A 26,929-nucleotide genomic window follows, 5' to 3' on the forward strand; every position below is an offset into this window, starting at 1 on the left:
TCCCAAGGAAGAACACCTACACCAAAACGTATGTGTATTAAATGTGGCACTGAAAAGGTAGAAATGTTACAACTAAGGAAGAAGCCAGATAAGACTCTTTCATATCCAATTGCTGGTTCTTACTTAGTTCAAGGAGTTGATGAGAAGATGCCTAACCACAAAAAAAGCGTAGCACATTTGTGCACACCATGGTTATAAACATAGAAAATTCAAGGGCTCTTATGGCCAGCCATTGGAGTTTACAGGGTATCTAACAGAGGGCTGAATATAAATTCAGTTCACACACACACACACACACACACACACACACACACACACACGCCCCAGTCGAGTTGATGTTGACAACTGACATATTTTAAAGAGTGACAATGACAAGAGAAGCCCTGTTCTGAAGGACGTTTTAACATTATGTTACATTTCTATTAAAGAACAAAGAGATGCAGAGACATACCACGTCTTCATTTCTGCACAGGAAGACTCAATATTATGCACATGCCAATTTCTCCCAAATTTGTATTCAAAGGATAAAGCATATGGAAGAACAAATTTTGAAAACAGATAATATTGGAATCTTAAGGCAAAGAGTGGTAGATGAAAAAATCAAAGGTAGTATAAAACATTTGTAAATGACAGAATCCATATGCAAAGTTATAAATGTTTAACTGGAAAAAGAGATTGGAGATTGACCACACATAAAATCAGTGAAATTATTATTATCTAGTTTATAGTAAATACTCTGCAACGCAATAAGAAAAATGAAACATGATGAGCAATGTGTGAATCAATTGGTAGGAAAGGAATCAAGAGCAAGCTAATAGATATTAACCTTAATTTTGTGTGTGTCAGATATCACGTAAATGGCCTTCTGCAAGGTAGGCAAGCATCCTACCACTGAGCTACATCCCCGGATATTCTCACTTTTTTGAGATAGGATCTTACTAAGTTTAAACTAGCCAGCCAGGCCTTCAACTCCATCTGTTACCCAGGTAGTCCTTGAATTTACTATCTGTCTGATTAAGCTTCTCTAGTGCTGGACTGAAAGATTATGTTCTACCTTGCTAGTTGCTTCAGTTGTTAAGTGCTAAATGTATCAAAATAGAAGCAATGGACAAGTGTGGCCACTGTAACCTGTTACATTAGGTTTCCTTAGTTTAACCTTTCTTTTTTGTGGCCTGTATCCCCGTCTGGCCAAGGGTTCACTGGGTAGCTGAGGATGACCTTGAACCTTGACCCCCATCCCTCCAGCTCCTGAATGTGGGGATAAGAGGCGTGCACCAATATGGCCAGTTTGATGTGGTGCTAGAGATCAAACCCAGAGTTTCATGCTTGCCAGGCAAGTACTCTGCCAGCTGACCCATGTCCACAGGCTCATCAAATGAAAACAGTGCAGGGGAATTCAAATACATCCTTGTGCAGACAGAGAAAATACCATGGGCATTTTGATGTTTGAGGGATGGAAACAGAAAAGATTGAAGGATTAATAGATTAAGAATAATGAACAGAGAAAAGGGACTTCTGGGACACTACCTAGTCGGCCATTGTCAGAGAGAGAGAGAGAGAGACAGAGAGACAGAGAGACAGAGATACAGAGACAGAGACAGAGGAGAGAAACAAATAATGTTAGAATGGCTGAAAACTCCTAGATTTCATAGGAAACTTAAATATCATGAAAATAAAAATTCAAGAAACCTAACAAACTAAGATGATTTTAGTAACATCTACTCTGAGAGCCACAGTCCATAGACCTGATCAGGGAACTTACAATTTTACTTCAGAAGCGTTAGAGGCCCTGGATATGTTTTTCATAAGGTGAAGTAGCTTGGGAGATACACGTAAGTATGAATGTGTTCATTTCAAATGCTTTGCAGGTGATGGGAAATTAGTTTTCCATGATTTTACAAAATTAGACTATTATTGGATATATAAACAGGCACAGGTACTTACCACCCCCCCAATTTTGGGTTTTCTATGAAGGAATATTTTTAAGGGTTGACTCTCATAGATCTCTTCCCACAGTTTTCATCTAAGCAGTAGCAACGGTTCTTACTTTTTCTCCTTTAATCTTTGGATCACATATAGAGTAACAGAGACTAGAAACTGACAGGTAAAGAAATCCAGCAGGTAGAAAATGTATTATGTTTTTCATCTGCATAAAATTCTACATATGTATGGGATACCATGTGGTGTTTTTGTAATACATATATGTGCCAGGTAATTTTTAAATCAGGGCAAACACACACACACACACACACACACACACACACACACACACACACACTTATTCTTTATCATAAAAATATTTAAAATACTATCTCCTAGCTTTTAAACCATTAACTGTACATTACCACATTTAATTATTCTACTGTATATAAAACATAGAACCTACTTCTGTTACTAAATTATATCTTTGTATACCCCCTCCCAGCCGCTAGTGACAACCATTCAACTGTTTAACTTCTAGAAGAGCAACTGTGTTTGTTTGCTTTTGGGGGATAGGGTCTCACTGTACAGCCTTAGCTGTCCTGGGATTCCTACAGATCTGCCTACTTATGCCTCCTACATGCTAGGAGTAAAGGTATGTGCCACCAAGCCCTGCCTGAGATCAACTTTTAAAATATTGGGGATTTAGCTCAGTGGTAGAGTGCTTGCCTAGCAAGTGCAAGGCCCGGGGTTCAGTCCTCAGCTCCACAAAATAAAACAAACAAACAAAACAAACAAACAAACAAACAAACAAACAAACAAAAATAATATTTCACAAGAGAGTGAGATCATATGGTACTTGTCTTTCTGTTTGTGACTTATTTTACATTTCCAGTTCCATGTTATGGCAAATGACACAACTTTATTTTATTTTTTAATGGTAGAATAGTATTATGTTGTATATATTTGTTGCATTTTCCTTATTCATCATTGGGTGGACACTTAGATTACTTCTATATCTTCATTATTATAAAATGTTGCAATAAGTAATTAGGCAATTTTTGAGAAAGAATTACCTATCCATCTGTGATGGCAATTCTTGGTTGTCAACCTGACTAATATGGAATTAACTAAGAACTCAAAATGGGACACACCTATGAGGGATTTTTGCTTGATTTGAAGTGGGAAGATCTACTTCTAATCTGGATCTTTGAGGTGGGAAGACACACCTTTAATCCAGATCCTTTGAGAAGGGAAGATCTGTCTCTAACCTGGGCCATGCCTTCTGCTGGAAGTCTATATAAGGAAATAGAAAAAGGAAGTTTTTGCTTTTCACCTGCTTGCTTTCCCTTGCTACCAAGTCCATTCCTTCATTGGCATTAAAGCCTACTTCTTTGGGATTTCATATACAAATGAGGAAGGACCAGCTGAGACATCCGGCCTCAAGGATTGAGTAAGTACTGGATTCTTAGAAATGTCCATTCATAGGCAGCTATTTTTGGATTAGCTGGACCACAGCCTGTAAGTCATTATAAAAAATCTTATCTATCTATCTATCTATCTATCTATCTATCTATCTATCTATCTATTTCTGTCTATCTCTCCATCCATCCATCTATACATCCATTTATTTATCTATTGATATTCATTCTATATACTCTGTTACTCTAGAGAACCTTGACTGATACACCATCCCTCTCCATTAGATCAAGCCTTCTACTCTTCACAACAGAGTATAAACTCCACATAAAAGGAAATAACTTCTCTAAGGCATAAAATGTCTTCTAAATAAATTATTGAATTTGAGCTTAGAATTTCATGCAAGTCAATAATAAAAAAGTTTAAACCTGGCAGCTAGAGAGATGACTTGGAGTTGAAAGCACTTCCTGCTCTTCCAGAGGATTCCTGTTCTGTTCCCAGTAGCCATATCGGATACAACAGTCAGTAACTCCAGCACTAGGGAATCTGATGTCCTCTTCTGGCCCCCCTGGTATCAACAGTCACATGTACATAACACACACACACACACACACACACACACACACACACACACACACACTTAAACTTGGCTTTCTAATTAAACCAGAGTAGATAGGCACATGGACTTCCCTTCTGTCCTGAGATCCCACTAAAATGTTATTAAAGGAATTTAAATGGTTGATGAGGGAGAGGATGGTGGCAGAAGAGACATCAATGGAGAAGAAGTTATGTCATAACCGTGGAGAGCCATATAAAGGTACTCATGAGAAAGAGGGTGGAGTATGCAAGGCTCAGAAAGAATAGGGAAGAGGTAAAGGGGAGTTCTAGGGTGGTGGGTGGTGGTGTAGGAGCAAACTGAGAGACAGCCTGTCTAGAAGGCACAGCAGGACAGGTCTCCCTGTCAGATCTTATCAGTGTTTGGAAGAGGCTTAACAAAAGGGATCCTATCTAAAGTCAAACAGGGTAAACTGGTTAAAAGAAAACCCAGGGCAGGAATGGAGGGGGGAGGGAGGAGAAGGGGGCTGGGAGGAAGGGTAAAGAGGAAAAAGTACTTAATTTTAAAAGCTTTAGTGTCTGAGAACTACAATATGTGAAGAAGGAAAAGATAGTTTGGGGCCTGGCAAAGAGCAGTTTGCAACCTTAGCACAGGCGGCACTTCAAAAAGAAAGACTACTTTCTTCACATAAAAAATGTGAACAGATGTTAATTTATGTAATTCTTGTTTAGTCTTTTTGGTGGGGATGGGGGATCAAAGTCAGGGTTTCCTGTATGCTAATCACGTAGTCCTATATGCTTTTTAAGAAAAGGTTTATTTTTAAACATTTTGCTTTATATGTATGTCTGTGGGAGTATATGCCATGTGTGGGCATGCCTGTAGAGGCCAGAAGGAGACATTAGATCCTCAGTATCTGGAGTTACAGCTGGTTGTGAGCTGCTGGATGTGGGTGATGTTTTGGATACTTGGATTCAGTTGTCTTATCTTGATTGGAAACTTAAATTTGTTGTCTTCCATAAGAGCTGAGGGATCAGCAAGGATGTCCTACCAAATAAACCTGTCTTCATAGAGTGATGAAAGCAAGCTTCAGGCTGGACAGGGTGTCTCACCTAAAATCTCAGTACTCAGGAGGCAGAGGCAAGTGGATATCTGTAAGTTTGGTGCTAGCGTGGTCTACATAGCCCATTTCAGGCCAACCTGAGCTATATATTGAGTCCCTGCCTCAAATAAACAACAACAAAACAACAACCAATATCCTGGGTCTTAAGACAGTGCACCTCTGGGTCAGGAGGCTTGCAATACTCGTGCCTTCTGGAAGCACACTCTCAAACTCTTTAGTTGAGTTGAGGAGGCTTCCAAATAATCCATTGTGGGCAGAGACTGATACTTTGTTGAACACTTTATAAATTAACTGCTTCAACCAGACACAGCTGGGAGTTAAGTGCTCTGGACAGTCCTAGGCACAGCTCAGTGTTTCCTGTTTTCTGTCAAGCTCTGAAGGACCAGCAGATCTGACCACACCCCCGGCTCAGCATCATCTGGCTCCTCAGTCACTGTCCACCTTCCCAGCTCATTTGTGCCTGGCTCTGTGATACAGATCTGTGTTTGGCAGAGCTGCCTGGGAAAATCCTTCCTTGCAATTACTCTCAATGTCAAAGTGGATTCCTTTACTTCAAACACAATTTTCAAAAGTTGATTTAAATTTTCAGAAAACTTCATGCTGATTCTTTTTGCCAAAATTTAGTTTCGGTCTTACAAAAATGATCCCTGAGAAAAATCTTGTAATCTTGAATATGTTTTGTCTCTGGAGATATAAATTTCCTTTGATTCTTATTATCATCTAGTCATGATTCCCCTGCCAACTCTTCACAAAGTGTTGTTGGTTGGTTGGTTTGGCACAAACAGGCAGGTGGGAGGGCATAGAGTAGGATTTTACTTTTAAAAATATTTATTATTATTATCATTGTTGTTATTAGTGTATATGTTTTTGTGTATGCATTTGTTGGGGAACACAATTATGGGGGTGTGTAAGAATGTGTGTGTGTGTAAAGGTCAGGAGCCAACATGTGTTTTCCTCAGTCACTTCTCCACCTTATCATTTGAGATGGGTTCTTTCAGTGAACCTGGAGCTCACTGACTGGTTTAGACTGGGTGGCCAGCAAGCCCAGAAATCTTCATGTCTCCATGTGCCTAGCAATAGGATCACAGGCATACACCAATGATTTGGCTTTTCACGGGGCTGTTGGGGATTCTAACTCAGGCCCCCATGCTTGTACTACAGGCACATTACTGACTGAATCATATCCCTAGCTCCCTAATTATGAATATTTGTTAGAATTATGAGTGTTATTTGGTTTTCTGATGTAAATATGCCCATCTCTACCCTCAATGAACTTTAATAGACACACAAAGGAGGACTGACTGGGTTATACCTACTTTCATAGCCTCACAACCTAGAACAACCGACTCAATAGGCATTTAATACATTGATTGACACTAGACTCTTCTATTTCTCCCTTTGGTAGTGAGTTCTGGACCACCTGTGAATCTAATTGTCTAGAATGAAAACCTTTATATCAACCATCACTGTAAGTAACTCCTGCTCCCTTAGGACCTTCAAGGTGACACAAAGTCTAGATAACTATCAGCTTAAAGGTTCCTCCCCCTTCATGTCTGCTAGCCACATGTACATACTGTACCAGTTGTCCTGTGCTAGACTCTTGGATAGACAGCCTTTTCCCAAGCTTTTGTGCTCCCCATTGCCCTCACCTGGGCTGTAAGAAAAGCCCAAATTAAAACGGAAGCTTATCTGGCCACTTTTCTGCTTCAGAACAGCTAAGGAACAAGCCAAGATTTCTACACTGCAGCGGAGTCTTCCCTGCGTCTTGGTCTCTGCTGACTCCCTTATATACTCTGGACAGACTTTCGGCCAGAATCCCAAAACTCTAGTTATGTCTAAACACAATATTTATGTGGCATGCAGGGAGGTGAATGATAGGAAAGTGGGGGGTCAATGGTTATCACGGTCTGGGTGATCACTGGCTTTGAAACTAACCCTAGGAAAGTTTTCCTGGATAGTAAATACTTTTTTTCCATGAAAATTTCATTGCCTCGAGACGATTCTTATTCTCTTGTCCAGCCGATCCCCAGGAGGGACTGACCAAAGCAAGGAAGGCACACTGATTCACTTAGCTGTCAGGTGATTGTCTGGCAGTTCCTTACTGAGCCCCAGGTTTGTGTTGAACGCTCTGTTGAGAGATGAGCATAGACTGTGAAAGAGCAAATGTGACCTCTGTGCCCAGCATGCTCACAGTAAGATGAAAGACGTAAAGTCCCCCTGCAAGAAGATGCCTAAGAGATGAATAAAGACAGTTCAACAAGCAACATGACCATGTTAGTTCTACGTGGAGAACCCTTCTCATTCTCTATAGCTCCACATTTACAAAGCCCAAATACTCAACTTCTGAACCCATTCCTCATCACCATTCTGGGATAAGCTCCCAGAATGAAACCCACATTGCCTACTATGATCTTCAGAATGGCCCCACATGTTCCTCTCTGTATCCTTAGGCCACACTTTCAAGCATGAATGTCCCAGCTTCTCTCCACGGACCATGCAACTGCCCCAAATGCCTTCAAGAGTTCCTGGAAGCTGGATGCCTTTAATCCCAGTATTTGGGAGACAGAGGCAGAATGTTTCTGTGAGTTTGAGGCCAGCCTGGTCTACATACTGAATTCTAGGATAGACAGAGCTACATAGTGAGACCCCCATTTTATCCCTCACCTCCAAAAAAGAATTCATTGAGCATTTTTAGATTCATTTTTTGACTTGAACTATGACTTGCTCAATAATTCTTATAATTAGCTCTTTTTTTTTCCTCTCAGGCCATTTTTCCCCACACCACTTCACCTCATTTATACCCTTTCTCAAATAAGGGTGTTGGGAGGACACAAGAGGGGAAGGGGGGATTTTCCACATTCAGTGTTTTCTACTGAAATAATTTATTGAACATTGTTATGCCATATGCTTTTTAAATATATACATGATATAAATTAATTTGTTAGAAACATGGTGGGATTTTTTTTTAATTTTTAAAATTTTCATTAAACAATGTCTCCAGGCTCCAATAGGAGTATTTTTCCCATGAAGATATTTGTCATTCACTTATATCTTGAATTTTTTGTAAATGTGTTCTACCCATACCATTTAATTGAAACCCCTGTAATCTAAGTGGCTCTTCTACATTTCTAATCATTCCTGCTTTGATGTCTTTTGGGACCACTCATTTTCCTATTCAGCCTGGATGCATTCCTTGTGGTGACCCAATTCTTAGCTCCAAGGGTGGGCACCTGTGACCTGATCTCAAGTAACTCCACACAGATCCTGGGGTAGGAATCCTTGCAGATCCTCATCAGAGCCAACTGGTAATAATCCTTGCAGTGGACTGGAATCCCCGGAAAGGGAAAAGTCTTTCTTTTTCTGCAGACTTAGACCTGAATAGATAGAAGTTGAGACTGCCTGCTGTTATCTTGTGACAGCGAGAAGGCATTTCAGAAACTAGAGCTCAAACAAGAAGCAGGACAAAGAGACAGATGAAAAGAAAAGCCATGTCTGACTCCTTTAATTGAGCTTCTGGATCCAACCATACCCACAACCATACCCAGCAATGGACCTTGAACCTTACAGCTGGGTTAATAAACGGTCTTTTACTTCAGTCGGGTTACAGTTTGGTGACCGTCATTTACAACAAGCACACAATAATCCATAAGTCATTTTAAAAGTTCAGTGATTGACAACCATCAAATATAATCATTCTCTTCCTTAAATATGTACTTTTACATATTTTTTACCCATATTTATCCTGATTCTCTCTTGAATCCCTTCTAGTTTATTAAATTGTAGAAATTGGGGCTTAGAACGGACAGAGTAATGAAATTAAGGCTTGCTGGGTTCTAGGGCACAGTGTGTGTATCTAAATGTCTGTAAAAAGCATAGATGTTCACACTACAGTTATGTTTAGAATGCCAAGTTATTGATTGAAATGCTAAAACAGAGATGTCATATGAAGGAACATAGTTTTAAATTTGATTTCATGTTATCATTTCCACACTGATTATAAGATATCATATCAATGACGTCCATCCCAAGTAAAAATTTTTTAAAATAATGCCTCTTATTTAAGTTAGAAAAAAAAAACAAACAAACGTGTTACTGCATTTTAATACTTGTGTACTTTCTGGAAAACAATTACATTACCTTGTTAACCCAGTTTCCATAAAGCAAAGACTGAGAAAATACAACAAAACTAACCATAATTTCCAAGAAGAACTGAGAGTCGTGAGGCTGTGGCTATTTGAAATCATATCAGAAAGCAGAATTTATGGCCCTATGAGTTATGGAAAAGGAAATTGAATTGTGTTTTATTTTTAAACACAACGACTAAAAAGGTGTTTCCATGGTAACAAGGTCAATACCAGCAGCTGTTACAGACCTGCCTGTCTTCTGATAGTGGGTTTAAAGATCTTTTTTCAAATACCACTTTAGAAGACCTATGGGGAGAGAAATCTACAGCTTTTCTGATCGCTCATCTGAACTGAAAATGAAGAAAAGCACACATGATGTATTGGATTCCTCATGTTTTATGGATGATAAGCATCCAGGCCTGTCTTATTTTCAGAAAGAAGCCTGCTCGACTAGCTTCTGTGCCGACCTGTACACAGATTTCATTAGCCTGATTGTAAACAGGGCAAGCAAAAGTTGTTTGCAGAACTATTCAAACAGAAATAAAGGACAGAACCGTATGAGAGAACATACTTCTTAGACATCTAAATATTGGTAGAGTTAAGTAAATATCCCCCCGTTATTGTAAAGACTCGGTCTCAGATAAAATATTATATCACCAGTTGAGGAAATTAAGGCTACATTTTGTTTGGGACCAAAACAAACAAATTGCTCTTTAAGCTCTGTGGCCACCACATCAGCTCATTTAGCCTGACAGGAAGTGCTCATCCCTTTCTCCCCACCCCATCCCCATAGTTAGCCACGGAGTGTTGTTCTCCCCACTAAACTGGAAGACCCTTGAGAGCAGAGACATTTCATTTCTCTTATATTAATAATGATCTGTCACATCACACTTTCTATATTAAAAAAAAAAAAGCCTGAAAAACACAAATGAAGAATGACTCATCTACCAGACAGCATCAACTTGAAAGAAAAACCTCTGCTTTCATTTGGGGAATGAGGTGCAGCTGGGGTATGCTTGTGGCCAGTCTCTGGGCCGGAGGCTGTCTGGCTCCTTGCTCATGGATGCTTTAATTGTTCCATGAGAAGTCCAATTGCCTGTCCCCTAGAAAGATGAGTCAGAACCTCTGTGGGTGGGGCCCTGGCACCCCAGTCATTCTTGCTAGTCAGACTAGTATAATGTGCAGTGGAGATGGGGATCAGTGATTCCCCTTCCGGAGGATAATTGAGTTCTGATTTATTGACTTCTCAAGTTTCCTAATTTTCTCTCTACCTTTGCCCCTCGTAGATATTGCCTCATTGTGTTATACACATCTAGTGTATAAAACCTTTTATTATAAATGGCTACGTAGAATCATTTTTCATTATAAATTTTTCAGTCATTGTAGTTAAGCCTCATATTTCACTATTTTGCCAAAATTACTACTTATTGTATTATGTAACGCATGGCTTATCTTTCTGCTCTTGTAACTCAGTTTTTGAAAACCAGGATGGAATTTAGTATCAGTGCAGTAAGTACTGAATAAGAAGCACCAGGTGGTGGTGGCGCGTGCCTGTAACCCCAGCACTCGGGAAGCAGAGGCAGGTGGATCTTTGTGAGTTCGAGGCCAGCCTGGTCTACAGAGCTAGTCTAGGACAGGCTCCAAAGCTACACAGAGAAACCCTGTCTCGAAAAACCAAAAGAAGAAGAAGAAGAAGGAGGAGGAGGAGGAGGAGGAGGAGGAGGAGGAGGAGGAGGAGCAACAGAACAGGCCATACACCTCTGTGTTTCCATGTGTGCATTTCCTGAGCCTCAACGCCTTTTCTCCTCTTGTCTGTCTAAAAAGATGGTTCCAGTCCATCTTTCAAGATACCAAGATCTCCCATCGTTCTCCCCTGGAAAGCTCTCCTCGATCCACGCAGGTCATGAAGCCCTGGTTTGGGCGAGGCCTTTGCTCCTTTCCTGTTTTCACTTGACAATAGCCACATGGGATTGAATTTACTGTTCTTCTGGTTTTAAATCATCCAACTGATGAACAACGTGCAGCAGACACTGATCTAGACAATATATTGCTCTTTTCTTCCAGGACACAGCACAATCCCAAGAAACCCCAGCTGCTCCATGAGCGCTCGCTCCCCGAAAGGAGGGACACATGGCCACATCGAGACTGAACCAAACCAAACGTTTCAAAGCTGCCAAGGGTGTGTTAGGGCTGGACTCCCCCAACCCCTCCGCTTCCTCCCTCCCTCCCTCCTTTTTTGGTGGTTGATCTTGGGAATGGGGGGGGGTCTTGCATTCTAGTCAGGCACTCTCCCAAGGGGCTCCACTTCCCCAGCCATCTGCCCCAATTCTTATGGTGGTAAGATGAGAGCAGGCGGGTAACAACTAGAGAGCCGGCTGCCATGTGGGAACCTGTAGCAAGGGGATGCAGGACTCTACTAAAATCAAAGCATGTTGGCACCCTGGTTCTGACTCCCTACATACCTGAGCCACATTTTTTTTTTCCTGGTAAGCTAAGAAGATTTTTGTAAGTATATGCACTAAAGGAAATGGCTTTAAAGAGCGACAATCAAGAGGGAAACATTGCCTTGAGCACTGCACTACCAATCAGATCTATCCACCAGGGCTCCCCACCCTCTTCCTTCTTAGAGACCAGTAGTAGAAGATTCAGTATTCCTTGCATTCGTTAAGACATAGCTTAAATTAATTTCTTTATTGTTTAGTACATTTTAGGTCCCCTGCTGCATTTACTGACTGTAAAGCTTCCTCTGATTTTTCCGAATACTCACTATGTGGTGTTTCTCGTTGTTAATGTGTGTATAACCTCTTCCTTCCTTCCTTCCTTCCTTCCTTCCTTCCTTCTGTCTTTTCTTATCTTCTATTTTGAGACTGAGTCTCTCTGTATCTCAGCCTTGCCTTGATACTACTGCTTCACAGCTGAAAATGACTTTGAACACATGATCTGGCTGCCCCCTCTTCTTGAGCCCTGGGATTATAGGCATGAGCCACCATTTCTGGCTATATTTTTATTTGTGTATTTTTCTTATGTACCTGAATATGCTATGTTTCAGCAAATACTGATGTAAAGTCAAAAGTGCAACAACACTTACATGTTTGGCCCCAAGGAAACTGCCCTTGTCATTACAATTCCAAGAATTAGAATTGTTAAAATTGTAGAAATGAGAGAGATCTGCAAAAAGAAACATGAAGACATCATCAGTATAAGATGCAAATAATTTTTTTAAGTAGTACATCATTTTTATTAATTGGGTAAATTTATTCATAGATTGTTTTTATCCAGTTCCCTATGTGGTTTACAACCTAACAGAACTTTCTCTACACTTGGGTGGGTATATAACTACTTAACAGATTATAATCATCTCTGGGAGCTAAACCCAAGATCCAGTGTCCATTGTGATTTTGCAACAAAGCTTTAAGCCCTTTCTGTGACTTCCTGCACAGGATACAAAGTGAGTACTTTTAATTTATGAAAGTTAGAGTTGAAAATACCTTTTCTTTTCAGGCCCCATTTGAGTGTTGAATTAAGCTGTTTTCATTTAGTGTTGAATTAAGCTGTTTTCATTTATTGTTGAATTAAGCTGCTCTCTATCTATTGTTGCTTTTTCCATTTTCATCTCCCCCTTTTTCTTTCAACACAACATGCATACACCCATCTCAGTTCTGTTTCAATTCTGCCTTTCCCTCTCCTCTCTGGAGCTCCACTGGTCTATTTTCCCTGTGTGGTTTGCCCTTTGCTCTGTGTTCCTGGGTCTGTTCTTTGTCTTCCCCTCAGCACTGTGCCTATTTCATCTGGCTGAAACACAAGCTGCTGTGCATGCGCATGTGCTCTGGACACTCATTACATTAGGTTTGTGAATCCATTCTTTATTTATAAGCACATTTGAGATGGTTTCTAGGATAAGTAAAAAAAAAAGGTCTCAAATTGCCTTTATTTCATGTGATTATCATTATCATTGGGTTCTAAGTTTTTAATGCTTAATTTGAAATAAATGTCTACGACAAGTTCCCTGGTCCTGTGAGGAACAGAGAGAACAATTAGACTATTGAAGTCCACACAGCTAGAAGGTGGCAGGTGGAGTCCAAATGCAAGCAGGCTACTCCAGGGAGAGCCTGCCCTGGGCTTTGTTAATTGGGATGTCAGTATGGCACCTTCAAGAGACACGTAGGGATTTAATATGTTAAAGATTATCATTTTTTTCATGAATGTTTTACTTTCTACTCTCAGAAGATAACATTTATGCTTCTGTATTGAACTTGTGAAGTGAAAAAAAAAATGCTCCATCATTCAGATAATTGATACACTGACACAAAAAAATATTTGCTTTTTCTCGATCTCCTCTCTCTCTCTCTCTCTCTCTCTCTCCCTCCCTCCTTTCTGGGCTGTCCTGGAACTATGTATAGATGAGGTTGGCTTCAAACTCATAGAGCTCTGCCTGCCTCTCCCTCCAGCTCCTGAATTATAGGTGTGCACTGCCAAGTCTGGTCCCCTTTGGTCCTTGCTAGTCTGACCGGCAGCCAGGGAAGGAAGGCATTTGGTGAGAACACTCTCAAATTCTGGCTTTGTGTGCAGCTCTGCCTGGATGAAGGGACCTCATCACCGGATGCGCTACGTCCAACATCAAAGGCAGGGGTCAAACATGGTTGATGGTTGTAGTTATCAAAGCAGACCACGAAAACATCGCATGACCAACCCTTTTCAAAAAAACATAATCAGAATGTTTAACTATGTAGATATAGTACCAATTATATTTGAGTAAAATAGAAACATTTCTTGGCAGTAAGATAATAAAATACAGGCAGATAAATGATAGTCTATATAAATAAGGTTATGTTTTGGGTCAAATAATTATTCAGTTAATTTTATTGGAAAGAATTCAGTACCAATGGCAAAATTCTCAACAATTGATCAATCAACAATTTGGTATTTAAATTCACTGAGTGGACAGCGCTTGGGAGGCAAAGGCAGGCGGATCTCTGAGTTCAAGGCCAGCCTGGTCTACAGAGTTAGTTCCCAGACAGCCAGGGCTACATAGAGAAATCCTGTCTCAAAAAACAAAACCAAACCAAAAATTCACAAAGTGGAAACATGTATAATAGACATTGTAATTTACAAATAAAACCATTTGACATAATTTAAGTGATTCATCGTTATAAATTGATTTGCTTTTCATTTTAACTGACACACAAAACATAACAATTATATAGATTAGGGTGCCACACAATGTTTGTTACATATATATATATATATATATATATATATATATATTACAATGCTTAAATAAGATTAAATATTTATCTCTTCAAACACTTATTTCTTTATCATGCTTAGTTTAATTCAGTTGTTAAAACTCTCTACAAAAAGATGGGATACTTTTCTAATAAAATGGACTTATTTAAATATAGCTTTCTGTATTTTCTAAATTGAAAATCCATTTGTCTGATAGCAGATTAACTCCTTTAGAAAAGAAAAGGGAAAAACTGTTGGTCCATAAAATTAATGGCTATTTAAACTGTAAAAATGGTGCTGGAGAGATGGCTCAGGGGTTGAGAGCACTGGCCGTTCCTATGGAGGACCCAAGTGGGATTCCCAGCACCCACATGGCCGTCATTTCACTACCCTCTGCAGCTCCAGTTCTAGGGGCTCGGTGCCCTCTTCTGGCTCCCACAGGTACATGGTGCACATACATACATGCAAGCAAGCAGAACACTCATATACGTAAAAACAAAAATAAGTAAATCTTTAAGATGTAAAAGTTACCTTTCCAAGCTTTGCTATATCTCGGTACAGCGACAAAGGCAGAGTAAATGTAACTGTTGAAACCACAATAATGAAGTGCCGACCAATAAACAAACTTCCGGGATCAACTAAAATATAGTAAATACTGTTTAGTGTTCATAGATATACATAACACATTGGTGACCGTAACTACCTAAACATTTCATTACAAACAATGAGATAAAAAACTAAATCATACATAAAGATGCTTTTGAGTTAATAAACAAAAGAATCATGTTAAAACAGAAATGGACCACAAAAATATAAATACAAAATAGCCCAAGAATGAAACTATGCTTCTTATGATGTCATAGAATTTTACAACCCTATGAATAACATCTTTAAAAATCATTTATTTGTTTGATGTTCATGGCTGTTTTGCTGTGTGTATGTCTGTTCATCATTTGAATGGCTGCTGCCCATGGAGGCCAGAAGAAGATGCTGGATCTAGAACTGTACACAGATGGCTGTGAGCCACGATGTAGGTGCTAGGAATTGAACCCTGGCCCTCTGCAAGGGCAGCCCATGCTCTTAACAACTGAGCCATCTCTCCAGCTCCAGTAGCCTTGTCATCAGTTTCTCTGCTCTTAAACTACAAGCAAGCATGCTCATCCTTTCTGAATTGCTCTCATAGCTGTGACACGGTGACATGCTGAACAGGAAGTGGGTATGTGTCACATGCTGAAATGTTACCTGAGGATATTCACAGCAGCTTTTGTCCCATTGCCCTACAAGGCAAACAACACAACTGTCCCTGGCTGACTGACACACTAGCTTTTCATTTTTCCATAGTATGGAATGCTCCTAACAATAGAAATATAAACAGACAGACTCCTGACAGAGTCACAGGGAGTGACAGATCTCTGCTACACACAACCTGCGGATGGCATTGGCATGGTCTTTTGAAAAAAAGCAGAACTCCAATGAGGGAAATCAAATGGAAGTTAACGAAAATGCCAACTTTTTACCCTCTTTTTGGTTTTTCAAGACAGGTTTTCTCTGTGTAGTCCTGGCTGTCCTGGAGTTCACTCTGTAGACGATGCTAGTCTGGAACTCAGAGATCTGTCTGCCTCTGCTTCTGGAGTGTTAGGATTATTAAAGGCATGTATCACCATGCCTGGAAAAAATAGCTACTTTGACAAAGTAGTTAAAAACTAATTTAAATCGGTGTTCTAGGATGGACATGGATCCTGGGAACTACAAGGTCAGTGAGGTAATCCAACTGCACATTCAAACATTTCATTTGTGAATTAGGAATTACATTGTAACTATGAAAAACAAGTTTATTTAAACTCATCACATTTCTCATTTTTACCCACCTCCTGGGATTCTTTGAAAAACCTTGCTCAAAGTATCTCCAGTTATTATGTTGTAACTTATCATGGCTGAAAACACAGTGACAAGAATGGTCATTAGTAAGTCTGTACATACTTTTAATCTTACATATTCTGAACACTGACAGTACTTTCTGAATATCGACATAATTATTAACACGCATTGCATATAATTTCTGGGATGTGCAGATTAAGGGGAACACGGTAGCTTATGCCAGAGTGTCAGCTTAGCTTCAGGAAGATTTTCACTTTACAAATTGGTTCATCCTAGAATGCTCTGGAATACTGAGTTTTGGCACTCATTTGAAATGTGACTTATTTTGTTGCTGAGGCCTAGTTTCCAAACATCTTTTGGGAAAGACATGTGCTGCTAAAACTAAAGAACAGATTTGAAGGTATACACACACACACACACACACACACACACACACACACACACACATACACACAGCCTCCACTTGCAAATACAATATTTTTGAAGGAAGCATATCTTTATAGATTTCTGTGGGAACAGGTGGACTTACTTCAACTGTAGCTTCTTTAATTTTAATAAAAAATATGAAGTCAACATTGTTTGAAATTCTCAAATAATGAATATGATCTTTTGTAAATAAAGTCTTTGATCATTAATTTATTTGAACATTTTATCTGGTTAAGAAGAAGTGGGTGACATTTTCATCACTGTGGTACAAATATTGGTACATGGCTCCCTCAAATCATTAGGTTTCAAAAAAAACAAAACAAAACAAAAATCAACTGTATTAAGCCTTAAGAGAGAGTTATTAGTTTTTTCACTCACTTTCAATCCCAAATCATTGTATATATGTCAATGTGTGTGTATGTGTATTGTGTGTGTATATGTGTGTGTGTGTGTGTGTGTGTGTGTGTGTGTGTGTGTGTGTGTATGGGTGTATATATGTTTGTGAATGCATGTGTATGTATGTTTGTGAGTATGTGATATTTGTGTGTTTATATATGCTATATATGCATATACACATTTATCTAAGAAAGGAGAGAGAGGGAGAGGGAGAGAGAGAACCAGGTAAGGAAAACCAGAACATTAACCAAATCCCCATTTTATTTTAGAAAAAAAATGCTTACAGAATCAGTAAAATGTACTAGAAAATAAGAAAGAAAATTGTTAAAGATGCAAACACTTAATATGGAAAACACTTCAACTGCTAATAATCTTTGATAACTCTCAAATGCCTATTAAAGCTGCTAATTACTCAGAAAGGACTATGTGGGTATCAACCATTGTAGCATATGTCTTCGCAGCTACCTTACCTATAAAAGGGTACATAAACTGTAGGGCAGAGAGCAGCAGGTATCCTGGAAAGCCAAAGGTCTTGTTAACCAAAGACTGGTAGGAGTCTGTTCCAGAGAGGGCTCCTCCCTTTATCAATAAAATGAGGGAAAAGTCTGTAGCAAAACAAAACACAAATCATGTCAGAAAACATTTGATATAAAGGGTTTGCATATTTTGACTGAATAGTCTTTGAGAAAAATAGAATTATTTTTAAATCAAGGTTTCACGTGGTCAAGGCAGGCTTCAAACTTGCTATGTATTCGAGGATGACCCTGACTCCTAATCTCCCTGCCTCAACCACCTGATTGCTGAGATTATAGGCAAGTGCCACCCTGCTTCGGTGTGGGAACACCATCCAAGAATGGAGTCCTGGAAGGGGTAAGAAAACAAGACAAGGGTCTTGAGACTCAGTTTCTTCAAAATCATGGACTTGCTTTGGAATGTGTTTTTGTGAGCCTCCCAAGTGTAGTGGCTAGGAGTGAGTTTACTTCAGATTATTCATTACAACTGGCTGCTATAATGCCTCTATAGAAATACCTGGTTTTGCCACATGCAGCTTGTCCTTGTGATTATATGCAGCTTGAACTCAGGAGAACTTTTCTCATGTGCCCTTTCTTAACCCCCAGCCTATCAATTGTCTGAGGCTCTGAATAAAGTTTGCTATTGCATGAGACTGGAGTTCCCTCCTTGATTATTTACTATCTCCCAGGTTCCACTGCCTCCAGAGTAGTGATGCTGGGTTTCAGATGGTGTTGGGGATTGAAACCAAGGCTTCATGCATACAATCACTGTACCAATGGTGCCTCATCCACAGCCTGGGGAAAGGGTAATTCCAGGAGAAGAGCTTCAACGGTACAGTATTACCACAACAAGGCTCACAACTTTCAATAAAGTATCACTTTTTTTGAAACCATACTCTTCTAGTTACATGTTTTCCAATCACAATGCAGGATATCCTCCAATATCCAGGTGATGGCCTGGACAGGGTAGGCAGGGATGACAGCCCAAGGCCAGAGCTACGAGTAACTTTCTAACCCAAAGGTGAGGCTACTGTTGTGAGCTGTGACTCCACCACAGGAGATATAACACAGGTACTCAACCTGTGAACACTGTGGTGAGAAAGGATGTGAGTATTTTCGAATTCATAAATATATAAGACTCAGAGCATTTGGTTTTGGAATAAAATCAGTGACTTCATTTTAAAACTACTATGGCTAAGATTACACTTCATGGATTTTTAAAAAAGTTATTTACATTGTAATTATTTCATTCAAATTTAGAATTAAAGTTGAAGATATAAATATACAGAAGTTATGTAATTAAAAATCATTTTTCCCCCAAGTGGTAGTAGCACATGTCTTTAATCCCAGCAGTTAGAAGGCAGATGCAGGCAGATCTCTCTGAGTTCAAGGCCATCCTGATCTACAGAGTAAGTTCCAGGACAGCCAGAATTGTTACACAGAGAAATCCTGTCTCAAAAAAATCAAAAAACAAATCACTTTTTTCTTACTTATCATTTATCTTGAAGTCACATTCCTAAAAGACTTGGTGGCTGTATTAGGCACAAATGTATGCCAAGGTTTGGTACCCATGTTCTTTCCTCCTTTTATTCTCTTTCTTCATATTTTTACGTGAATTGGTAATGCATTAAAATAAAAAGGGAAAAATATTGATCCCCGTGCTCCAATGAATCCAGTCCAGTCATTGTCTCCTAACCCTTTTGTAAACTTTTTAGAAATTATTTGTTTTTTATTTCATGTGCGTTAGTGTTTTGCTCGCATGTATATCTGTGTGAGGGTGTTGCATCCCCAGGAACTGGAGTTACAGACAGTTGTGAGCTGCCATGTGAGTTCTGGGAATGGAACCCAGTTCCTCAGGAAGAGCAGCCATGCAGGCCAGAAGAGGGCGCCAGATCTCATTACAGATGGTTGTGAGCCACCATGTGGAACCTGGGCAAACTCAGGACCTCTGGAAGAGCAGCCAGTGCTCTTAACCACCCAGCCATCTCTCCAGCCGTGTAACTCTTAAAAAGCTATTTTGTTGGTTTGTCTTAGTTTCCACTTCGATTCACCCATCTTCCAAGGTTGTTAACAACATGGCTTTCTGGTTGTTTTCCTAAGGTCCTACTTACACTGGCTGTTGCCAGCTTGCTTTATTGTGCTCACAGCTTGGGCTTCAATTTCATATGTGATCCTAGCTTTTGTTTTCACAGACATCAGTAAAACATAACCGTGTGTTTTCAGTTCCCACTGTCAAAATTCCAGATTCCTACACCTAGCTGCCTTGTACCTGGCGATCTCATAGCTGTCCCTCAGAGATTTCCCTTGGAGGTGTCGTAGATGTCCCAGTTTTAAAATGTCCACATTCTAATTTGTGTATGTATACTGGAATTTGATTCTGTGCCCATTTTTCTCCAGCCTGTTAAAAATCTCAGCAGAATGTTCAGATGCCCTGGACTCCAGAATAGTCTTCACTTCTATTCCTTGCATTCCCAAAGCCATTACCCACCACACCTCGAGCACAAAACCACCTCTCTGAATTTTTGTCTCCAATCTGCTTGTAGTAGAAGAACAGCTGACTACTACTGGTTGATTTGAGTGCTTCATTAGAGGTTTTAGGAAGGAAAAAAAAAAAAAGAAGAAGGCTGGGTGTGGTGGTGCTGGCCTTTAACCTTACCACTTTCAAGGCAGAGGCAGGTGGATCTCTGTGAGTTTGAGGCCAGCCTGGTCTACAGAGCATGTTTCAGACTAGCCAGAACTGCACAGCGAGACCCAATAACATACACAGACAGAGGCAAAAGAAAGACTCTGGAGGTTTGGAGATGTAGCTCAGTTGTAGGGTGCTTGCCTGCCACATACAAACCGTGTGAATAATCCCCAGCAACACAAAGACTAGGCCTGATGGCCCATGCCTATAATCTCAGCAGTCTGGAGGTGGAGGCAGGAGGAAGGTGAAGCCCATCCTCTGCCTCACATCATATTTGATGCCAGTCTGGATGTGAGTTTATGTCTCAAAGAGATCTAGAGATAAGCCACTGTTTAATTGTGGTGTTACTAAGTAATTTCCATAGGGTCAAATCGATAATAATGACCACGGGTTTCAGGACACAGGATTTAAATTCCAACCTAACTCCAAAGCTTAAGATTTTAATTCCTCTGTAGCATTTGCAAAATTTGTAGCAAGGACTAATTCCATTAAAAAAGTAATTGCAGTGTTAATTAAGAAAAAATTAATGTATCGATTTGTAGATTTTGCTCTTAAAACATAAAAAGAAAGTGAATCTTAAGATATAAATTGTTTGACTTTTGTGAGGGGAATCTTTTATTTATTAAAATTATTTAAGAATTTGTGTTATGTTAGTAAATGAATGGGTTAATCATTCCTACTAATAGTGAGCTTGCAATGCATGACTTGGGCAAGATTGTACATCATAGGTACACCAGCAATTGGACATGCTTTTTCCAGTGTGATTTATTTACATGTAATATGATGTGAGTTTACTAACTATTCATTTTCTTCCAATCCTAATTCACAGGTGAGGTGTTTAATTTTCTCTGCCTGATGATTTATAATGATGTGTTCACAACGCACTAAAGCAATGGCAATATACATGACTGGAAATTAAATATTTGCCAGCACTGACCAGGAAGCAGGCAAATAAAAAAATGGGGAGGCTTTTAAAGATACTTGTATCCATATGCATAGATTATGCTTCTCTCAGTTGGGGTCAGAGAAGCTTCTTTTTGCCGGGGGAGACAGTTAATGCAGAGACTAAGTGAATGATGAGTGCTTGACCCTAAGTGGGACGTCCTTATTGCTGCCTCTACAACTCAGGGAATATTGGTGACATGGAGCCCAAGAAGGTAGGAGCCAGAGGAAGGGCTGTGAAACAGGGTCTTCTGGACACCACACGACACTTGCACTCATAAGCTCTTTACAGCCTGCACAAGATAGGGGTTCATCAACAGTCCATCACGCCCATGGAGGAGAGGCTCACGAGACCCCGCCCTTCCTTGTGGAGCTATGGACAGTTAACGCTGGCTGGGTAAGGGGGGTGTCATTTTCTTCCATGGTATAGCCTCTGATAAGTTGTCCATGTTCTATTAATAACCCCTGTCTCTCCTCATACAAGCAGCTATAGTTCAACTCAGTGGGTCACGCCCCCCCCCCCCCCCCCGCACCCCCCCCCCTTCCTAGAATGAAAGGATAAGGCAGAGGAAACAAGTGGCCAGGAGGTAGACTAGTAACACCCCAGGACTGGACTGGTGGTGTATCTTTGGAGCCCCACCTGTATCTCACATTGCCCTACCCTCTCCCTGTGGAGACAAAAAGGTGGGACTTCCGGCTTTCAGACTTTCAGCAGTAATTGCCTGAATCCCTTGTGAAAATAAGAGTTGGAGAAAGTGTATAAACTCACAGGACGGGGCTTTCTTGAGGCCCAGGCCACAGGTTCAGAAGAGGGACAGCTCGGCTTTCGCACTAGCTGGTTCAAGGCATCTGTCTAGGTTACCATTCCTATCTGTCACCAGAGCAGAAGCCCCTGCATTTGTAAATGATTGCTGCCTCCTTCACAGTGATTCTAAATCAGAGGCAAGGCACTGTTCCATAAAGTGGCCTGGTAGAATGGCGGGGCTGAGCTGAGGATCACGGGAAGGAGAGGTGGTCCCGAGGGCTGAACCTAAATTGCCCTGAGGAGTGGGGCACATGTAGGTGGTAGTTTAGAAGCAGCTTTCTGTTGCTCAGGAAGGCACTGGCAGACAGAGCATACCCAGGCATCACTGGCAAGGAGAGAAGGGGCCAGCCCTGCTACATGAACACCAAGACCCCACTACCACCTACACAAACAGCTGACTATGGCTGCTCATCTGCATGCAGCTGCCATGGCGCCTGACCCTGCCCTGTGCACTGTGGAGCAGCTTCCTCTTAGTCTTTGCCAGCCTTGGGAATGGCTTTCTCATCCGCCGCTTTCTGTATGAAGTAAAAAGGGCACATGACCAGGTTTAGGCTTGGTGATAGAACATGCTACTTTTACTAATCTGTTTAAAGGATTAGGAAGAAAAGCAAATCTCTTCAGATGTGATGCTTAAATTCCTTAGGATCCTTTGATGAACTTCTTAATTAACTAGGAGAGCCAGTTGCAGGGTATATTTGTGTAGGTAAAGAAGTCATTGAACAATTTAAATGACAGGAATATGCAGCTGTTTACCTGTAATATATGAGACCCAGAATAAAAGCAGCATTCCCAAGGGAAATCCAGCTTGCTTCATTGAATAAGGCAATCCTGGGAAAACAAAATGCCCCAACCCTCACATTAAAATGACACACAGAAATGCGAACATCTCTCTCAATTCCTACACAGGAAGGAAGCAAAAGAAATTATGTAGGTAAGTGATAAAAATTGTAACATGGGACAAAATAGTCCTAAATCAACTATTAGCAGACTAGCACTTATTCCAGAATGGCATGCCATTAAATTAATGACATGTCAAGAGAGGAAGCACGTGGGATGACTGAATGACGGGGTGATTCCGGTTTACACAAACAAGGCTTCTTTCAGTGTGAGGGTTAGTGCCCCGGACTCCGTGGAGAGCAAAGACACCGAGCCCTTCCTCACATGCTCCTGTGGAAAGCAGCAGGATGGTCGTGGGCTCTTAAGGAAGACCGATTCTGGAGCCAAAATGGGAGAGCCATGTAGAAAATGAGAGAATGAATACAGGGAGAGCAGGAACGCAGAATGGCCCCTTTTCAAGCTAAATGGGGTTCATAAAATTATTGTTTTACTGCTTTGTGGCTATGGACAATTTTAGATTATAGACTACAAAATATTCAAAATGAAATAATTGAAGCAGTTCTATCCAGAATAATTCCTTTTTCAGAGAAGATTTCTCCTTAAAACAAAGCTGCTGAGGGCAGTGAGGTGGAACATTTTTAACACCACTGACCTGCATTAACCTGAAAAGTATTCATACAAGGAATAAATCCTAGAATCCTGTCAAGTTCAATTGTCCATACTCCATGACGCATGGACATGGGCTTTTAAACAAGCCTTGTCCCAGTTCACTTCTTCTCCGGGAATCTCCAATTTATTGTTCATTTTAAAATATGTGTATATGGGTTAATATAAAGCCAGAAATCACATAATCTTGTGAAAAAATAAGAAAATGAATTCAGGGGCTAGAGAGATGGCTCAGCAGTTAAGAGCACTTGTTGATCTTGCCAAATACCCATTTGCCAGCACCCACATGGTGACTCACTACCATCCTTAACTCCAGTTCCCGGAGAGCCGACACCCTCTTCTGACTTCTGTGGGCACCAGGTATGCAGGTGGTGCACACACATGCAGGTGAAACACTTACATTTGCACATAAAATAATAAATAAGTAGATAGATAAATAAAAATTAAGAAAAGAAAAGCAACTCATTGATAAACTTACAGTTTTAAGCAGATAAATATATGAAAATGTTGTAGCAAAAAGTTACATATTTGGTGAGCATGGCAGTTGACGGAATTTTGGTTTCTGCCTTTTCAGAAATGGAATGTTTTCTAACTATAAAGAAACATTAAACGCTGGAAAATCCTGTTTCTATTATTGCAGTGCAATACCCTTTTAATGTTTTTACTTTTTAAAGAAACTTTCTCTTGCTTCTAATTTATTGGAAAAACATGGACTATTCTTTTCTTAGCAGTTGCAAGCACTGTTGTAAATTAACTACATTAATGACTAGATGTGTAAAAGCACTATTTCCTAAGTTCACATTTTAAGTTTAACATCATATAGGTAGGTCTGGAAATACTGTCTAGTTTAAGTTTTTATAGGGCTGTTAAAGACTCTTCTTAAACTTTTGTAAACGTACAGATACGTGAACCTGGAAGTTCCATATGGATACTAATGTGATTTAAGACATGGATTCTACTTCAGAAAAAAGGGAAGAAATGCATTAGATGAAATGATCACTTGGCCAGGCAATCTATGAAAAGCCCATTTACCCTGTCCACTGGGCATCCCACCTTCCCCAGGATGCTGTCTGCTGTGGAGTGAGACATAGTCATCCATTTAAGAGTTTTTTTTTTTTTTTTCCTTTAAAAACAACCAGCAACTGCTAGCAGAATATTAACAGTTTTAAAAGCTTTTTTTTTTTTCTTTTTAACTTCACAAACAGAACCAAGCAGCCACAGATGGCTTACCTATTATTCCAGATCCTATAACAGAATTGACTACGTTGAACACAGCTGTAGACTGACACGATTTCCCTTGGTGTTCGTGTCCGGAGACCAGGCTTTCTCTGTCACTCAGATCTGTTTCTCTCTATTTTAACAGATAAAAGAATGATTAAATGTTTACCAGCTTGAATAGGGAAAACACCCGATAAATAAGCAATGCATGACTCAAACATAGAAATGACATCAAGTAATTCCTACAGCGTTAATTATATGACGATAAGAAGGGAACACAGGAAAGGCTAGTCATTCAAAAGAACTTTACAAAGTTTATCCCAAAGTCTCCACTTGTAGCTGCCCAACTGCCTTGACCTAAATCCAGAGTATGGTGTCTATTGAGAGTCAGTCACATGATTTCACGAAATTAAAGAGGTTATAGAAAAGTATTTACTAAGAAGGTGTAGGTCAGATGAAGTCAGATAGAGCCCCCTCCTCCTTTTTGCCAAACCACGACCCCAGCCTGGGAACTGTTCAGCTCCTGCCCGGGTTGCCAGTTTTACCTGCCTTGGGTCCCTCAGCTGCGGCTGCTGGTAGCTCATGTCTGCACAACGGAAGGTTCTGGGGCTGGGAAGCCGGCTCCCACCTGGCCAGGCTCCCCTGCCGTTTTGCCTGCAGTTAAGGTCGCCAGAGAGATGGAGGGAGCCGGTTCCACGGCTCTCGGTACCCTGGGCGCCAGGATGCAGCTCACAGGTCTCCGCCTTCACCGGGGCGGGTTCTCCCCCTGGCTGCTGCTGGTGCGGATGCTGTAGGGTATTTCCAACCCACAGCCCAATCTCCCGTCACCCAGAGCACAGGGATATCTCTCCCTGAAACTGCAAAAGTACAACCTGCCCCTCCCACAGCGCCCTAGCTTGCTTCTGTTCCTAACTCAGCTGCTAGTTCCTACCCTAGAGTCTGCAGCCAGCTAAGAAGCCAGAAGCACTCAGCTCCACAGTCACTTCTCTGCAGGGCGTTCGCCCCTTACACCTACCTCTTTGGGGCAGAACACGACGGATGAAATTTTAGGACTTTGATGTTAAGTGGAAATTGGAGGCCTCAGAAAGAAAGAAATAGAACACAACACAGCATAAAACACTGTTCCTGGGATTTTAGCAAGCTTGTTTGCTTTGCATGCCTCAGTTAAGTGCGTCCTGGTAACTTTTTGGAAGAAGAGACATAAAGAGAAAGGCATGATAGATTGACACTGGATTCAGGTAATGAAACTTTGAAAGGGGAAGGGGCGAACAGGGGATGAAGAAGGGAAGGAAATAGAATATTCGAGCTAGGAAGACCCTTAAATGAACTTCTATTTATCCTGTCGTGTTAAGCAGGATGAAACAGGCGCGGAGTTTTCAGCCACACAGACAGAGCAGATGGAGAATGAACTTTGGAACAATAAGAACAATAATACTTAGATGGTGATGAAACAGAGAGGTTCTCTTTTTCGTGAACACTTAAAATGATGGGGGAAATTTTTTTTAAGGGAAAATGAGAGTGAGGAGGTAGCTCCGTGTGTAAAGCCCTTCGCATGAAAGCCTGAGGCCAGAGTTTGGATCCCCAGCACTCCTTGACTACCAAGTGAGTGTCGGGGAGACAGGACTCCCGGAGCAAGGTGGACAGCTAAACCCACTGATGGGCAAACGTCCGGTTAAATTGAGAAATACTGCACCAGGGAACGAAGAGGAGATTCATGGAGGAGAACTCCACTCAGTCCTGGACCTCCACAAATGTACACACTGGCATCCACACACACATGTACACAACATGCAAGAGAAAAGAGAAAAGAAAAATGGAAAAGCTGGAGTTATATAAAAATCCTCCACTACTCCGGACCATCGGTTGAAGAAGTTTTAACATTTGTCCTTGCTCTTTAGTTTGGAGAAATGAACACTTAATGCTGCAGTAGAAACCCCATTGGCTTCCTAGTCCTCCCTCCTCACAACGGCTCATGAAGTTACCAGTACTTTTTCCATCCATCATTCATAAGCATTTGTTTGTAACCATAAGTTACACACACACACACACACACACACACACACACACACACACATCTTTTTTCGAGTTTTACAGGAATGGTACCACAGGACATATGACACTTTCCGACTGACATTTCAATTGTTGACTGGGTATTCTATTTTAAGAAGAGTATACTCATGGGCTAGCAAGATAGCTCA

General features: G+C 40.6%; 1 protein-coding gene across 1 annotated transcript in view; it reads right to left on the bottom strand.

Annotated features, from left to right (window-relative positions):
- Slc38a11 (solute carrier family 38 member 11) overlaps window positions 1–25,575 on the bottom strand; it is a 50,158-nt gene extending 24,583 nt beyond the window's left edge. Inside the window, exons 1-7 of the mRNA XM_036185090.1 lie at window positions 25,277–25,575; window positions 24,744–24,864; window positions 22,764–22,838; window positions 17,536–17,670; window positions 16,234–16,299; window positions 14,897–15,003; window positions 12,228–12,307 (exon numbers count right to left, since the gene is read on the bottom strand). Of these exons, the coding sequence (XP_036040983.1) occupies window positions 12,228–12,307; window positions 14,897–15,003; window positions 16,234–16,299; window positions 17,536–17,670; window positions 22,764–22,838; window positions 24,744–24,864; window positions 25,277–25,315 (623 nt within the window). The 5' untranslated portion in view covers window positions 25,316–25,575. The remainder of the gene's footprint in view (window positions 1–12,227; window positions 12,308–14,896; window positions 15,004–16,233; window positions 16,300–17,535; window positions 17,671–22,763; window positions 22,839–24,743; window positions 24,865–25,276) is intronic.
- Between the last annotated feature and the right edge of the window lie 1,354 nt (window positions 25,576–26,929).

Source organism: Onychomys torridus, chromosome 4, assembly GCF_903995425.1.
Source record: "Onychomys torridus chromosome 4, mOncTor1.1, whole genome shotgun sequence".
Taxonomy (NCBI): Eukaryota; Metazoa; Chordata; class Mammalia; order Rodentia; family Cricetidae; genus Onychomys; species Onychomys torridus.